Raw genomic sequence first — 13,292 nt, forward strand, 5'->3', positions numbered from 1 at the left:
GGCCCTCTGCTCTGGCATCCCCCTTTCAGGTAGCTGTACCTCCCCAGGCAGGGCCTCCCCTCATGAGCAGCCATATATATCTGGACACAAGGAAGGGTGACAGGCAGGTGAGAACAGCCCAATGCTCTGCATGCCAACCAGGAACTCATGCCAACCTCCTAGACCAGATCTGCTGGACCCCACCCCACAGGCCAGGTCTGAGGAACTTACCTGGGGCCCACTTGGGTCTGTTCCCCTCAGGGCAGTGATCTGTCTTGTTGCCTGCTTTCCATCCACCCTGCTTCAGCCCAGTCTGCTCCTCCCCCAGGGATCTGCCACCCTCTGATCCCCTGGGTACATTCTTCCCTCATCTGGGGCTCCTCCCAGTGCCAACACATTGGCTTTGGTCTGTCTCTGTAGCCCAAGTGCACATGATGCCTGTGGTTTCTGGGTTCTGAGCATCCCGGCTAGTTCAGGGGCAGCATGCTACTCACCCACCTATCAAGGTACCACAGGGGGTCCAGATCAAAAGCCAGACTGACCTGCAGCGACTCACCTTGTTGTTGCCAAGGGTGACCAAATGCTGAGCTCCAGCCCTGATGGCTGCCGCCCCCCACCTGTGCTGCAGGGCCCCTGTGGCCCCCAGGGACAGACACCACAGGCAGGACAGTGGTCTCATGTCCTCCGGCCTTGGGTGACAGGTTGCTCTCCACAGGATGAGGACCTGAAGTTGCTAAAAGGACTTGCTTTGTGTCCTGTCCTATCCTGTGCTGACTGGGTGGGACTCCAGTGGGCTGGGCAGGCCATGCCTACAGTACCTCCTGGGACCAGTCCTGTGGGAAGCTCCCAGCTCACTGGAGGGATCCCTAGGCCCAGGGGTCGGGAGCCTCTTAGAGCTACTGTGATGGATATTCCTGATCTCTTGTATGATGATCATCCTAACAATGCAAGTCAACAGCTTTAAAAAGCAAAACAAGAATACATCTGAATGTTTCAGTGAAAAATACGTCAGGCCACTCTGCCACACTCAGATTAATAAATTACAACCTGGGCCTTCAGGTTTGGAGAGGGAAAAAAAAGGACCTTTCAAATTAATGTTGACTTTTTTTTTTTTTTTAAACAGAATGCCCTGCGTTGGATCTGTATCAACTAACAAAAACTCGATTTGTCCTTCTGTCAACTATATTAATTACCTTAACAAGTTTGTACATCCCATTTCTACACATTTTTCTGCTGGAATTTTTACATGATTACACAATGGCAGTGCTTCCAGGGCGCGGAATATGAGCGGATGCAGCCGGGATGTCCTCCCTAGGACCTGTGAGCACCACTCCAGGGCCCAAGGCGTCACGGCCTCGGGATGTTCCCCGCCATATACCAGCTGGCGCCAGGAGCTCTGTCATTCAGGCAGGCCTCTTGGAGCCCCCGCAAACTCAGCTCCCCGTGGGCTTCTTTCTGAGAGATACAGCAGCGGCAGGACACCACGGGATCAGCTTGCCAGAGATTTCCAACTGGAAACAAATTCCAACTGGAATGTTCTCAGATAAGAAATTGCAAGGGGAAACCAATGGCAAGAAAGAGCAGGTCCCTGGAGGGTCAAAAAGCTTGAGGCAGGGTCTCTGGGGTGCCTAGCCCCCTGGGTCCTGTTGGTCCCACAGACACCTCCAAACTGCCCAACCCCATCTTATGAAAAGTTCAAACGAGCAGTGAGGCACGAGGCAGGAAATCACCTCCTCCTGATCTCAGGCAGGCTCAGGGTGGCTTCTCAGAAGGTGCTGCTGAACTGAACAGAGCTGGGAAAGTGCCTATAAACTGCACTCCCAGGCAAGCACTGGTCAATGACCTATTCACCACGGTTTCTACCATGGCCAAGATACTACTGCCTGGGTTCTTTCCAAGTGAGCACACCAGACCTTTTGCTTTGCTGCCCCAAACACTAGCAGCCGTGAGGAGCAGAAACACACACTTTGAGTTACTACTGACCCCTGTGGGGGAGAGGAGGCTGTGCCTTGAGAAGAAATGAGGCCTCTAGTAGAGGTAAGTGGGTGGCCCCAGGAGGAATCCTCCCAGGCCACAGGCTTGGAGCTCAAGCCAAAACCAGCATTCAGGCTTGCGACCCACTCCCCAGCCCCAGGCGTCGGCTGCCAGCCCCAGGAGATGCCTCCAGATCCTCTCTAATCAGAATAGTCAAGAAAGAAGGAAATGGCTTAGACAATCAGAAACGCCAAGTGTGGCTGCAGGCAAAGACAACGTGTTAAGCCCACTCTTGCCTCTATGAGGCAAAGAAGTAACACAAAGTAATCCCAAGCAGAGCAGGGGCCAGGCAGGTTTGCAGGGTTAGTCAGCACTTCCCTCCTAACCCAGTGCACAGTTGCAGGGCTGCGGACTGGTGTGCAGAGAGGAGCGGAGCTTAGCTGACCCAGCTGTCCCTCCTCACTGCATGGGCAGGGGGGCACCCTGTGGAGGACAGTACAAGCTAGGCTTGTCCTGGGCAGTTTGCACGAGTGGCAGCAGCGGCAGGAGGACAACAGGAGCTGGCTGGGATACCGAGGCTGCGGAAGGCAGTATGTACATGTATTCCCAGGGGGCTAATTGTCCTTTGGTTTGACGATAAACCAAATCCTGAATGGGGCATGATTCACAGCCCAGAAGGCGTGGCTGGCAGGGCGTGGTTGGCGTGCGCTGGGCCTTACCTGCCACAGCTCCAGGCACATGGGCATGCCCGGCTTGGCATCTGCCTCCGGCTTCAGGGTGCACACTGACGTCTTGGATGGCATCTCCAGAATCTGAACCTGACAGTAAGAAAACAAGTTGATTTGGGCCGGCGCCAAGTCGAGCCTGTGCTATACAAACAAGAGACTTTTAAGGCGATTAGCCAAGGCTGCTGCGAGTTTCTGTCTGCTCCCCGTAGGAACCTGGGAGCCGAGCCTCCTAATTAGGCCGCACAGGCTCGTGGGCTTGGGCACTGCCGGGTGTTGCAAAACTCACGCGTCATTCCCGAGTGACCGGCATGTCCCTCTAACCAGCATCACCACCTGGCAGCCGCCTCCGGCCTCTCCCGATTTTACCTTTTCACTGAGTGGGAGGCTTGCTCGGCACTGACTCAGTTTGCCCATTCGCCTGATCTCTGCCTCCTTCTCTTTCCTGGTGTGGGTTTTCATGTGAACAACTCTGAACCATCATAGGAGCATCAAACGGTTTACAGAAGTTCCCTGTGTAGGGAACATGTGGAGACCACCAGTAAGCCTAGGAAATGAACATGGTGTGCACCAGTGGGAACTCTATTTGGAGCCTGGCCGTTCCCAGCACCCCTCACCTCTATACTGGGCATCACAGTGGTGTTTTGTGTCACCAGGCCCTCCTGTGCCTGGGCTGGAAGGTGTGCCTTTTTGGTCCACATAGCCAGGTCATACTCAGGCCCTGGCTCACCACTGACCTGACATGGGCCAGACTCTGCCCCACACCATCTGGAGGGGACAGCTGCAGCCACAAGGAGCAGGCTTGGGTGCTGGAGTACCACAGACCAGAATTGGGTCCCCAGCCATCTGCATCCCTAGTGTCTCACCTCCCTCATCCACCACGCAGGGACAAGGACGCCCCCTCCTGTGGTGCTTGGAAGTGGAGGGGATTCTGTGCAACGTAGGTCCACCACTCCATGGTGGGGAGGCTCCACTTTACAGATAATGTCACGACAACGTGCAGTCATCACGGAGTCACACATAATCCCTTGTCAACAAGAGGATATCCTCCGGTTTGCAGATGAATATCTGAGGTGCAGAGGGGTTAGGGGCGTTGAAGGGACAGCTGGCCTGCTCTCTGATGCCTAGTGAACTGGAGGTGTGTGGGTCTGGGCTGGGCTGCTTCACTAAGCCACAAGGGAGAATGAGCCCAGGGTCTGGGATTAAGTCACGAGTATGAATTCCAGATCTGCCACATGCATGCTGGGTCCATGCAAGGGGACACCACAGGCAGGGCAGAAAGCCAGTGGTACAGCCTGGTCCTCTCAGCTGCAGGTCCATGTGGGGGCGCCACCCCCACAGGCTGAGGCTGTGGGTACCTTTTGGGCAGGGCTCTCACCAGAGGCCCACACTGTATCCTAACATACAGGTTCCCCCACCCTCTGCAGGATCAGTGTTGTGCCTGCAGGATCAGTGTCCATGCCAGCCACTGTAGCCCTCACTGCCCACAAAAGAGACACAAAAGATTCTAAGTGATGTGAGAGGTTATCACTGTCGTGAAATAAGAGGTTGCTAGAAGGAGACCTCTGGAACAGCAAAGATGCTCAAGGAGAAGCTCTAGCAAAATGGAAACAAATACAAGAAAGAAGTTGCACGGGGTGCCTGGGTGGCTCAGCCAGTTAAATGTCCAACTCTGGATTTCAGCTCAGGGCATGATCTCACAGTTTGTAGGTTCAAGTTCTGTGTTAGGCTCTGCACAGACAGTTTCAGGGTCTGCTTGGGATTCTCTCTCTCCCCGTCTCCGTCTGCACCTCCCCAGCTCTCTCTCTCTCTCTCAAAATAAATGGAGGAAGCAGAAGTCACCGGACGCACAGCCTGCACAGGCCTGCACTCTGGATGGCCTGGCATAAGGGCCCACAGGTACAGTGAGGGATGGCCTATCCCAATTTGTGGGCCCAGGAATACTCCTCTGGTGGCAGAGTGGAGGGGCATGAAGATAAGGGGATCAGGTAGCGGTAAGTCACCCAGCAAGCCTGCTCTAAGAGGAGAGGGAGAAAACCAGGATAGCCCTGAAGCCTGAGCTAGGTGCTGTGGAAGGAAGTGTGAGTGGCAGAACCCACAGCCACATCCCAGGTGCAGGGGAGCAAGGAGCCCAGGACCTGAGGACCAGGGCAGGCCCAGGGGCCTCTGTGATTCTGAAGTGGAGCTCTGGGCTCTGGCAAGAGCCTGGATGCCTGTGCCCAGAGCCTCCTACAGACACCAGTGTGCTTTCCATCTGGCACTCAACTGCAACTTTTATTTCCAGAAGGTAAAATGTTTGGTTTGGGCAAGTGTGGCCACCCAGACGGCCAAGCGGGGTGGGAGCACGTCCTCCCCAGGCATTGTCTGGGCATAGGCCAATGATGCTTTTCCAGACAGATTCAGTCCAGGCAGATTCCACGTGGGAACATGGAAAACAATGATTTTCCCAGAATATACGAGGTCCCCAAACTGGCTGTTCCTGAAAAACATAGATGCCTCCTGCACTGACAAATGGAGAACCAGCAAGTCAGTTAAAAACAGCATCAAGCTGGGGCGCCTGGGTGGCTCAGTCGGTTGAGCGTCCGACTTCGGCTCAGGTCATGATCTCGCGGTCCGTGAGTTCAAGCCCCACATCAGGATCTGTGCTGATAGCTCAGAGCCTGGAGCCTGCTTCAGATTCTGTCTCCAGCTCTCTGCCCCTCCCCCGCTCATGCTGTGTCTCTCTGTCAAAAATAAATAAAACTTTAAAAGAACAAACAAACAAAAAACAGCATCAAGCAGGAGATGCGGGGTCTCGGGGGCCAGGCCCGGGAGAGGGACAAGCAGCCAGGAAGACTTGGGGTGGCTGAGAAGTGGAGGACAGCCTAGGGCACCCCCCACCTGAGCAGGAAGGGCTGGCTCAGCCCGGGCTGGGTTCTGAAGTGTGCAGCACATGAGCAAGGCTTGGCACTGCCTGGCCCCGGCTGTCCGGGAGGAAGCACAGCCCTCTCTTTTCACATTAATAAAACTTTTAACAGGTTTTTGGCAAATTGGCAAGAAAAGTGTATGTAGCTCCTAATTGGTGATTTAAATGCAATCATGAACAAATAAATGCCTGTTCCTATCTCATTATTTATGAACTGAATCTGCTTTAAGACAAACGAGTCTTCTTGGGTGGGGGCCAAACCTCACCGTGTGCACGCGGCCTCGGGTCCCTGCGCAGCGCTGCCTGCTGCACTGCCTCTTGGGGCCAGCAGGGGACAAGGAGACAGGAGGCTCCCTCCCCTTGTACGTGTGCACACCCCAGCCCTCCCTGCCCATACTCAGAGCCCCTGACCCCCTACACTCGGCCCGGCCCTTGAGCAGCCATGCCCCGACACTCACCAGGCCTGTCTGGTTGCTGCTTCTGGGTTTTTTCTTCAATTTCCTTTCAGCTCCCCAAGAGCTGGCACCTCCACCCATACCCACATCTTCCACCTTACCCTCCCACCCTTGCGTCCCACCATCTGTTCCCATGTCCTGGGCATTGCTTCCCATGGTGGGCTCTGCCTCTTCTGCCTCTGGGGGTGTGGACATGCTGTCTAGCCTGCCCAGCTCCCTGTCACCAACTACTGCTAGCTGTTCTGGCTGGAGCCCCATATGATGGTGACTTCCGAGGCTCCATCACACCCACCCGAAGCCCCATTCCCTGAGTTCCTCTGCTCACCTGTGCCCTCTATACTGAGCTTACTTCCCTGGTACCAGTCTTTGCCCCCAGCATCCCACATCTGACTGAGGTCTCTCATGCCAGGACCCAGTTCAGCTCCCCAGAAGGCCGCCCTCCCCTGCTGCCCTGGCTCCGATGCCCAGACTTCCATAAGGCCTCACTTTCTCTCCCACCACCTCCTGCTGGCCTGCCTGGGTCATCCCCCCATGTGTGTCTCCTCCTAAGTCCTCTGAGGACCTGTCTGAGCAGTCTCTCCCCTGACATTCGCCCATCCTGTGCCATATGGTACTGGGTGCTGGGGCCTCCCTTCCTGACTCTCACCACTGGACACCTCACAGGAGGCCAGGTCAAGGCCCCTGGAGCTGTGATCCAGCAGACAGACCTAGACCCACCACTCTGTGGGGTTCTGTGGTGGGCACAGGGTTCCTGTAACAGGTGCTTAGGATGAGCATATGTGTTTAGGGAAACCAAGTGCCAGCAGCTTGTGGAGCCAGGGGCACCACATGGGCTGGTGCTCACCTCGTCACTGCCTCTCCCCGGCATGGCCAGCATCCAGTGCCCCTGACCCCTGGCCAGGACGGTGCTCCTGCAGAAGCCCATGCTCTCCAGGCGCATGGAGTCCACGACAGCGTTTCTGCCCTCCGCCAGGTCCCATAGGCACAGCTTCAGGTCCCGGCCCTGACTGCCAGACCAAGAGGAGACAGAACGTGAGCCTCCCAGGTGAGCAGATTGGGTGTCCCACCTGGACGAGCATGCCAGGACCAGCCTGACGCCGAAGGCAGGCAGGGGACACTTTCCAGAGAGGGGCCTAGAAGGCCTCGATTATCTGGCTGGGTAACTGCAGCGAAGGAAGGGCTTTGCATCCAAGATGCCTGATGCCTGACACATTCATGGGTCGTCCCAGGGGTGCACTATGAACCCAGGCCCAGGGTACCTCATGGCCCCTGCCCCAAGCCCAGCCTCCCGCGCCCTTTCTGCCACTCCCTATGCTGCCCAAGCATGAGTTCACCCTCTTCCTTCTGTTTGTGAATGAACTTTGACAACCCAGCAATCCCACCCTCATGAATTCTCCCAAGTGAATTTAAAACCTATATTCACATAAAAGCCCATACACAAATGTTTACAGAAGCTCTGTTCATAACTGCCCGAGCCAAACCAGAAACAACCCTTCAACAGGAGACTGAGAAACCAGTGATGCATCCACACCACAGAATTCCACTCAGCAACAGACAGGGACAAACTGGGGCGCATGCAACCACCTTAGGAACATCTGCTAAGTGAGGGGAGCCAGAGCTTAAAGGCCACCTTCTGTACGATTCCCCTGGTGGGGCGTTCTGTGTGTGTGTGGCAGGGGGGAGCATGATGGCATGTGGAGGACTAGGGGTACCGCCGACAGGGGGTGCACAGAGGCCCTGCAGTGTGCTGACCGCCCTGTGTGGCCCTGGGGTGGCCCTACGTGATTGTGGGCATCGTCAAGCCCACAGGACGAGTCCACAAAGAGCAGACTTTGGTGTGTACACATTTAGAAAACAGCCAGGGTGTCAGGGTCCCAAGACAAACTGCAGACTATGACAAATGTATGACACAACGTGACCAAGGGGAAGGGCACCCAGGAGCCGACCTGCGGGATGTTGGAGAAGCGTGTCGACTCGATACTGAAAAGTTAAAGGAAAAACACCTTTACAAAGACACAGGACTCTAGTTGTCAGTCTGTATCCTAACCCTCAAACGGCTCAGCCTTGGCACACAGCAGGGCTGCCCACCTGTCCTTGAGGCCTTCACAGCCACTGGTGGGTGACTCCCAAGCCCACCACCTTCTACAATTACAAGGTGCTATCCCACAGGAAGAACGGACTTTCGCTCCCCATTGCTCTGGACTTACACATTCCTGTGTTACTCAGTGGGTTGTCATCTACACTTCTCATTTATTTTTGTGCGAAACCATCCCAGATCGGCCAATGGGACCCCCTTCAAGCTGGCTCAGAGTCCTTCTGACATGTGTCCATCAGCAAGATATTCCAGACCTAGTATCATTTCTCCAAGGGACCCTCATTCTTTTCAGTGCAGAGAGATATTTGCAAACCAAGATCTGGATGCTGGTGTTGTTCACTGTTGTGAGGTGTTGCCGCCACCAGGCCCTCTCAGCAGACAGAGCCAGGAAATACACACACACACAGCTCACTCACACACGCAAACACCTCCCCACACACACAGACTCACACAGGCGAACATATTTCACACACGTACCTCACACATGCAAATGCCTCATACACACACTCACACATGCAAACATACCTCACATACACACAGACTCACACACGCAAACATACCTCACACACACTCACACATGCAAACATATCTCACACAGACTCATACATGCAAACATACCTCATACACACATACACAGATTCACACATGCAAACATACCACACACATGCAAATACCTCATGTGCACACACACACGCAAACATACCTCACACACACAGACTCACATATGCAAACATACCACATACACACACACACGCAAACATACCTCACACACACACATACACACCTCACACACACAGACTCACACACGCAAACATACCTCACACACACACACAGACTCACACCCACCCACAGACTCACACACAAACGTACCACACACACACATAGACTCGCACACGCAAACATACCTCACAGACACACACACATACACACACACACACACACAAACATACCACACACACACACAGTCACACATGCAAGCATACCACACACACACACACACATGCAAACATACCACACACACAGACTCACACGTGCAAACATACCTCACACCACAAACACGCACACTCACACATGCAAACATACACACACAAGAATTTCTGTATCTACCTTTGTGTATATATTTTCAAAATGCCACAAGTTCATGCTGATGCCCTGAGGCCTCTTCCTCCCCACCTCCTCCTTCTCAGGTTTGTGACTTCCTTCTCTGACCCATGAAAAATCTGCCTCCCATTTTTCCTCAAGATATTTACTGCCATGCTCCCCCAACAAGCTTGCTTGCATGATGCAGCCAGTCTCCCAACCTCCCCAGCCACCCTGAGACCTCGCCCCCATCACCCTGGTTCTCTGGCCACTGGGCATGCCACTCCAACATCCCTGCCTGGAAGCCACTCCCCACTACCTACTTCCTCAACTGCCCACGTCACTGAACTTGGAGGGGAAATAAGGGCAGGGAGGACAAGACCACCGGGTATCCAGATGGAAACAAAGAATGCTCATCCATACCGACAGGCAATTCCAAATGAAGTGTGGGCAAAAAGAAACAAGAGTGAAGCTCCAGCCATAAGGGAAAGATGGCAGATTTGATTCCATTTCAATGGCTAACTTCTGCTCATGAAAGACACCATTAAGTGAGTGCAAACTGTAAGCCACCATGTGGAGAAGTAACTGGTGATATAAAAATATCAACCATATCCAGAATATAAAAAGAACTCTCAGTAAGAAAAAGATAGTCAATCCAATAAAGAAATGTGCATTTAAGGAAGACTTTGTCCCAGTGGCTAACGAACGCAGAAGAGGGCTGGCTCACTAAGTGGTCAGGAAAATGCAAATGAGGCCACACCAGAAGCTCCCAGGCCCCAGGGGGCAGTGGAAGGGTGGGGTCACCTACTGCACTGGGGACAGCCTGCCACCTTCTGAGCAGCCCAACATATGCACACCCTGTGGCCCGGACGGCCCACCTCTGGGTATAGGGTCCCACCTGCAGACATGGCACACCTGGCACCAGGAGACCCAGATGGGACTCTTTCTTTTTAAGATTTTTTTTGTTCTCTTTTCTTTTCTTTTTTTTTTTTAAGTAGGCTCCATGCCCAGCATGGAGCCCCATGAGGGGCTTGTGCTCACACAACCCTGAGATCAAGACCTAAGCTGAGATCAAGAGTTGGACGCTTAACTGCCACCCAGGCAACCCAGATAGGAGCCTTCCTAAGCGTCATTCTCAGCCCCAAGTGGACAACCGAGATCTCTACTGACAGTAGAATGGTAAACAATCCACATCCAGTGGAATACCACACAGGAAAAAACCCACACAATGCACTGTGTAGCATGATGGTGGATCTCACAACGTAAAGCTGAATAGAAGAAGTCATATACAGAGGAAGCTGCTCTGTATGGCTCCATTTTTTTAAGTAGAGAAAAAATTAGACATGATGACTCCATGCTTTTTGGAAATGCACATTCAGATGATACAATGAGAATAAGGTGCAAGGGGCTGCCTCCCGAGGCCAGGAGGAGGGCAGACATCATGCCCGGCAGTGTTCTGTTTCCTGACTGGAGTGGTTACCCAGGTGTCCACTCTGTAATAACACAACGGTCTGTAAACATGTTATGTGCATTTTTCTCTAAGTATGCACAATTCGCAATGAAAAAGGGAGGAAACAAATCCACCCAGGTGGCTGTCACTGGCACAGGTGTGCTCTCAGGCACGCAGGCGGCACCTAACTCTCAGCCTGGCTCCCAGCTTTCTGTCCTCTGGCCTCCCCTTGACATGAAAGTGTACCTTCCTTTCTCAAGGGCCACTTTAGAGAGACTTGGCTCCAAACACAGCTGGGTGCACGGCCTCTAGTGCAACGTAAATGCACCTGGGCATTCCAAGTACCTGCACAGTCTGTGCTGTGGACCTCCTGACCCATGGGCCCCCTGCCCAGAGCAGGACCACCGCCGTGCCATCCAGGTTGGAAGGGGAGGTACTATCAACATTTATTCCCCACACAGCATCAGGCCAGCTCAGGGAGCAGAACTCAGGGCCAGGAGTTCCCTGAGAAAAACCCAAGGTATCTGGGCCCTGGAGGAGTAGGAGACCCCAAAGGGTCTAAGGCCTCAGCTAAAAACTCAAGAGGAATGTTTACAAATAGGAACTTCCAGTGCAAGTGGGGTATTTGGGCGCAACATCTATTCTGAGGATCAGGGAAAGACCACAACTGTATGGAGGGCCTTCCCTACCAACTGGAGATGGGGGCCAGCTTGGCCAGGGAGGGGGCAAGGTGCCGCAACGGCCCTGCAAGCACATACATCTGGGGCCACTGCCCTTTCGGATACCTCCAGTCTGTCAGTCACCTGCAAGCCACCTTCAGGGTGGTGGGAACGGTATGTCTGGCACAAAAGTGCTTTGAAGATGGGTGGGGGCCTGACACAGGCCTCCTCCTCTGGGGACTGGGAACCATGGTACCCAGACGTCTGGGCTCCAAATCTAGAGGAGGAACACAGACCTGTCCTGGAGGGCATTCAGGAAAGTTTCACTTAAACTTGGTAGACATAAACTCATTCTCTTACCCACCTGCCCCTTCCTGCTGCCTCTTGGCCCACCTCTCACCTGGAGTCCCCAGGCTGGTACCTCCACAAAGCTGTGGTGGCAGTGCCAGAACACAGCCCCTCTGGGCTCTGCTGCCCGGCCTCCATCCCTCACAGCCCCTACGACACACACAGGCTGGGCCTGCAGTGGCTTTGGCACACGCAGTTTCTTCTACCAGGAGTGCCAGACCCCACCTCACTCTCGCCATCCCATCTCACCCTGCGCTGGTCAGCCCAAATGCCATGGACGTGGGTGCCTATGTAGCACTGTCAGTGCCCCTAGAGGTGGCCACACTCAGGGTTTGGAGCACAGCCCCAGTCAGTGGGTAGGCATTAGGTTTAGGCTTTGCACCACCCTGGTGACCAGTCCTAGCCACCTCGTGGGAAGGTGGCCACCCATCAAAGCAGCCGCTGTGACACCAGAGCCCTGGGGAAGGGAAGTTGAGGCTCCTCTAAGGAGATGCCTTGGGCTCAGCCATTGAGCCCCCAGCTCTTGCCCCTGGAGAGGCCTGCTCAGGCCAGGGAGGTGTGGGGCTGTAGACAGAGCTGCTTTCTGTGTTCATCATCTCAGTGGGCATGTGCCTGGATAGCGCAGTGGTCACAGACACTGCAGTGATGGGCACCCAGGCCACCTACAGTCTCAGGGCAGACCAAGGGCAGAGGTCACACTGCTCCGCACTGGGAGGGGCTGCCTGGCAGCTGGGGAAACCCCAAGAGCCTCCACTGGCAAGCTCTTGGCCCCTGGTGAAGGCCACGGCTTAACTCCTTTGGGACTGCACTCACCGCCACCAAGACCCACCTGAGGAGTTGGTGCCCTTGGGGCAATGAATGCAGCCAGGTTACACACTGGCCCCGATGGCCGTCCAGGGTAGCAACCGCCCTCCGTGTCTGCAGGCTCCAGATGTGCACCAGCCCACTCAGGGATCTGTTCTGACAAGTGCAAGCACAGACTCAGGAAGAGACGTCAGTCCTGGCGTCAGGACATTCCCAGCATGCTCTGTAGGGCTGGCCTGGAAACCACCCAGCTGGTGGACCAGACGTTCTGTTGTTGGGTTTTCGTTTAGGTGATGGCTGTACATGTGAACTAAGGGTAAAAGTGGCACAGTGCTCCTTTTCCAAGGATGGTGGGCAGAGAGTCCCTCAGGCAGAGTCTACTTCTCTGGAGAGGAATGGGGGAGCTCCATCGACAATGTAAACTGGATGGTGTCTATAACAGAGAGGGCATGTTCCTACCTCCTCTGAGGGGGGCAGGCCCAAGGGACAGCTTGTCGAGTGGGCTCTGAAAAGGCAGTCTGCCTGAGTGATGGGCAGGCTGAGCCCTTCACTAGGACCCCCAACTGAGCGCCGGGCTCATTGCTAGCCCACCACCTTCTGAATTCACCCTGGGCTAACCCCTGAGGTTAGGTTGGGGCCACAGCTACTCACCCTGAGAGGAGCAGCGGCTGCCCCTGCCCTTCGGCTCCTCCGAAGAAATGCAGCGCATGTACTGCCGACTGGGTACCTCGGAGGACAAACCGCGGATCCGGGGGTGGGAGCGGCGAGACTGCCATACCGGGAGGGGGTGCAGTTACCTGGGGACCAAGGGAGGGTGT

The 13,292-nt window shown here is 54.6% G+C and overlaps 1 protein-coding gene across 2 annotated transcripts in view; it reads right to left on the reverse strand.

Moving 5' to 3' along the window:
• Window positions 1-13,292, reverse strand: part of GNB1L (G protein subunit beta 1 like) — a 60,115-nt gene that overhangs the window by 19,364 nt on the left and 27,459 nt on the right. For both annotated transcript variants that reach the window (XM_058693006.1, XM_058693007.1), the window contains exons 2-5: window positions 13,126-13,271; window positions 12,500-12,625; window positions 6,883-7,045; window positions 2,673-2,771 (exon numbers count right to left, since the gene is read on the reverse strand). In XM_058693006.1, coding sequence (XP_058548989.1) covers window positions 2,673-2,771; window positions 6,883-7,045; window positions 12,500-12,625; window positions 13,126-13,250 — 513 coding nt within the window. In that variant the 5' untranslated portion in view covers window positions 13,251-13,271. The remainder of the gene's footprint in view (window positions 1-2,672; window positions 2,772-6,882; window positions 7,046-12,499; window positions 12,626-13,125; window positions 13,272-13,292) is intronic.

Source organism: Neofelis nebulosa, chromosome 11, assembly GCF_028018385.1.
Source record: "Neofelis nebulosa isolate mNeoNeb1 chromosome 11, mNeoNeb1.pri, whole genome shotgun sequence".
Taxonomy (NCBI): domain Eukaryota; kingdom Metazoa; phylum Chordata; class Mammalia; order Carnivora; family Felidae; genus Neofelis; species Neofelis nebulosa.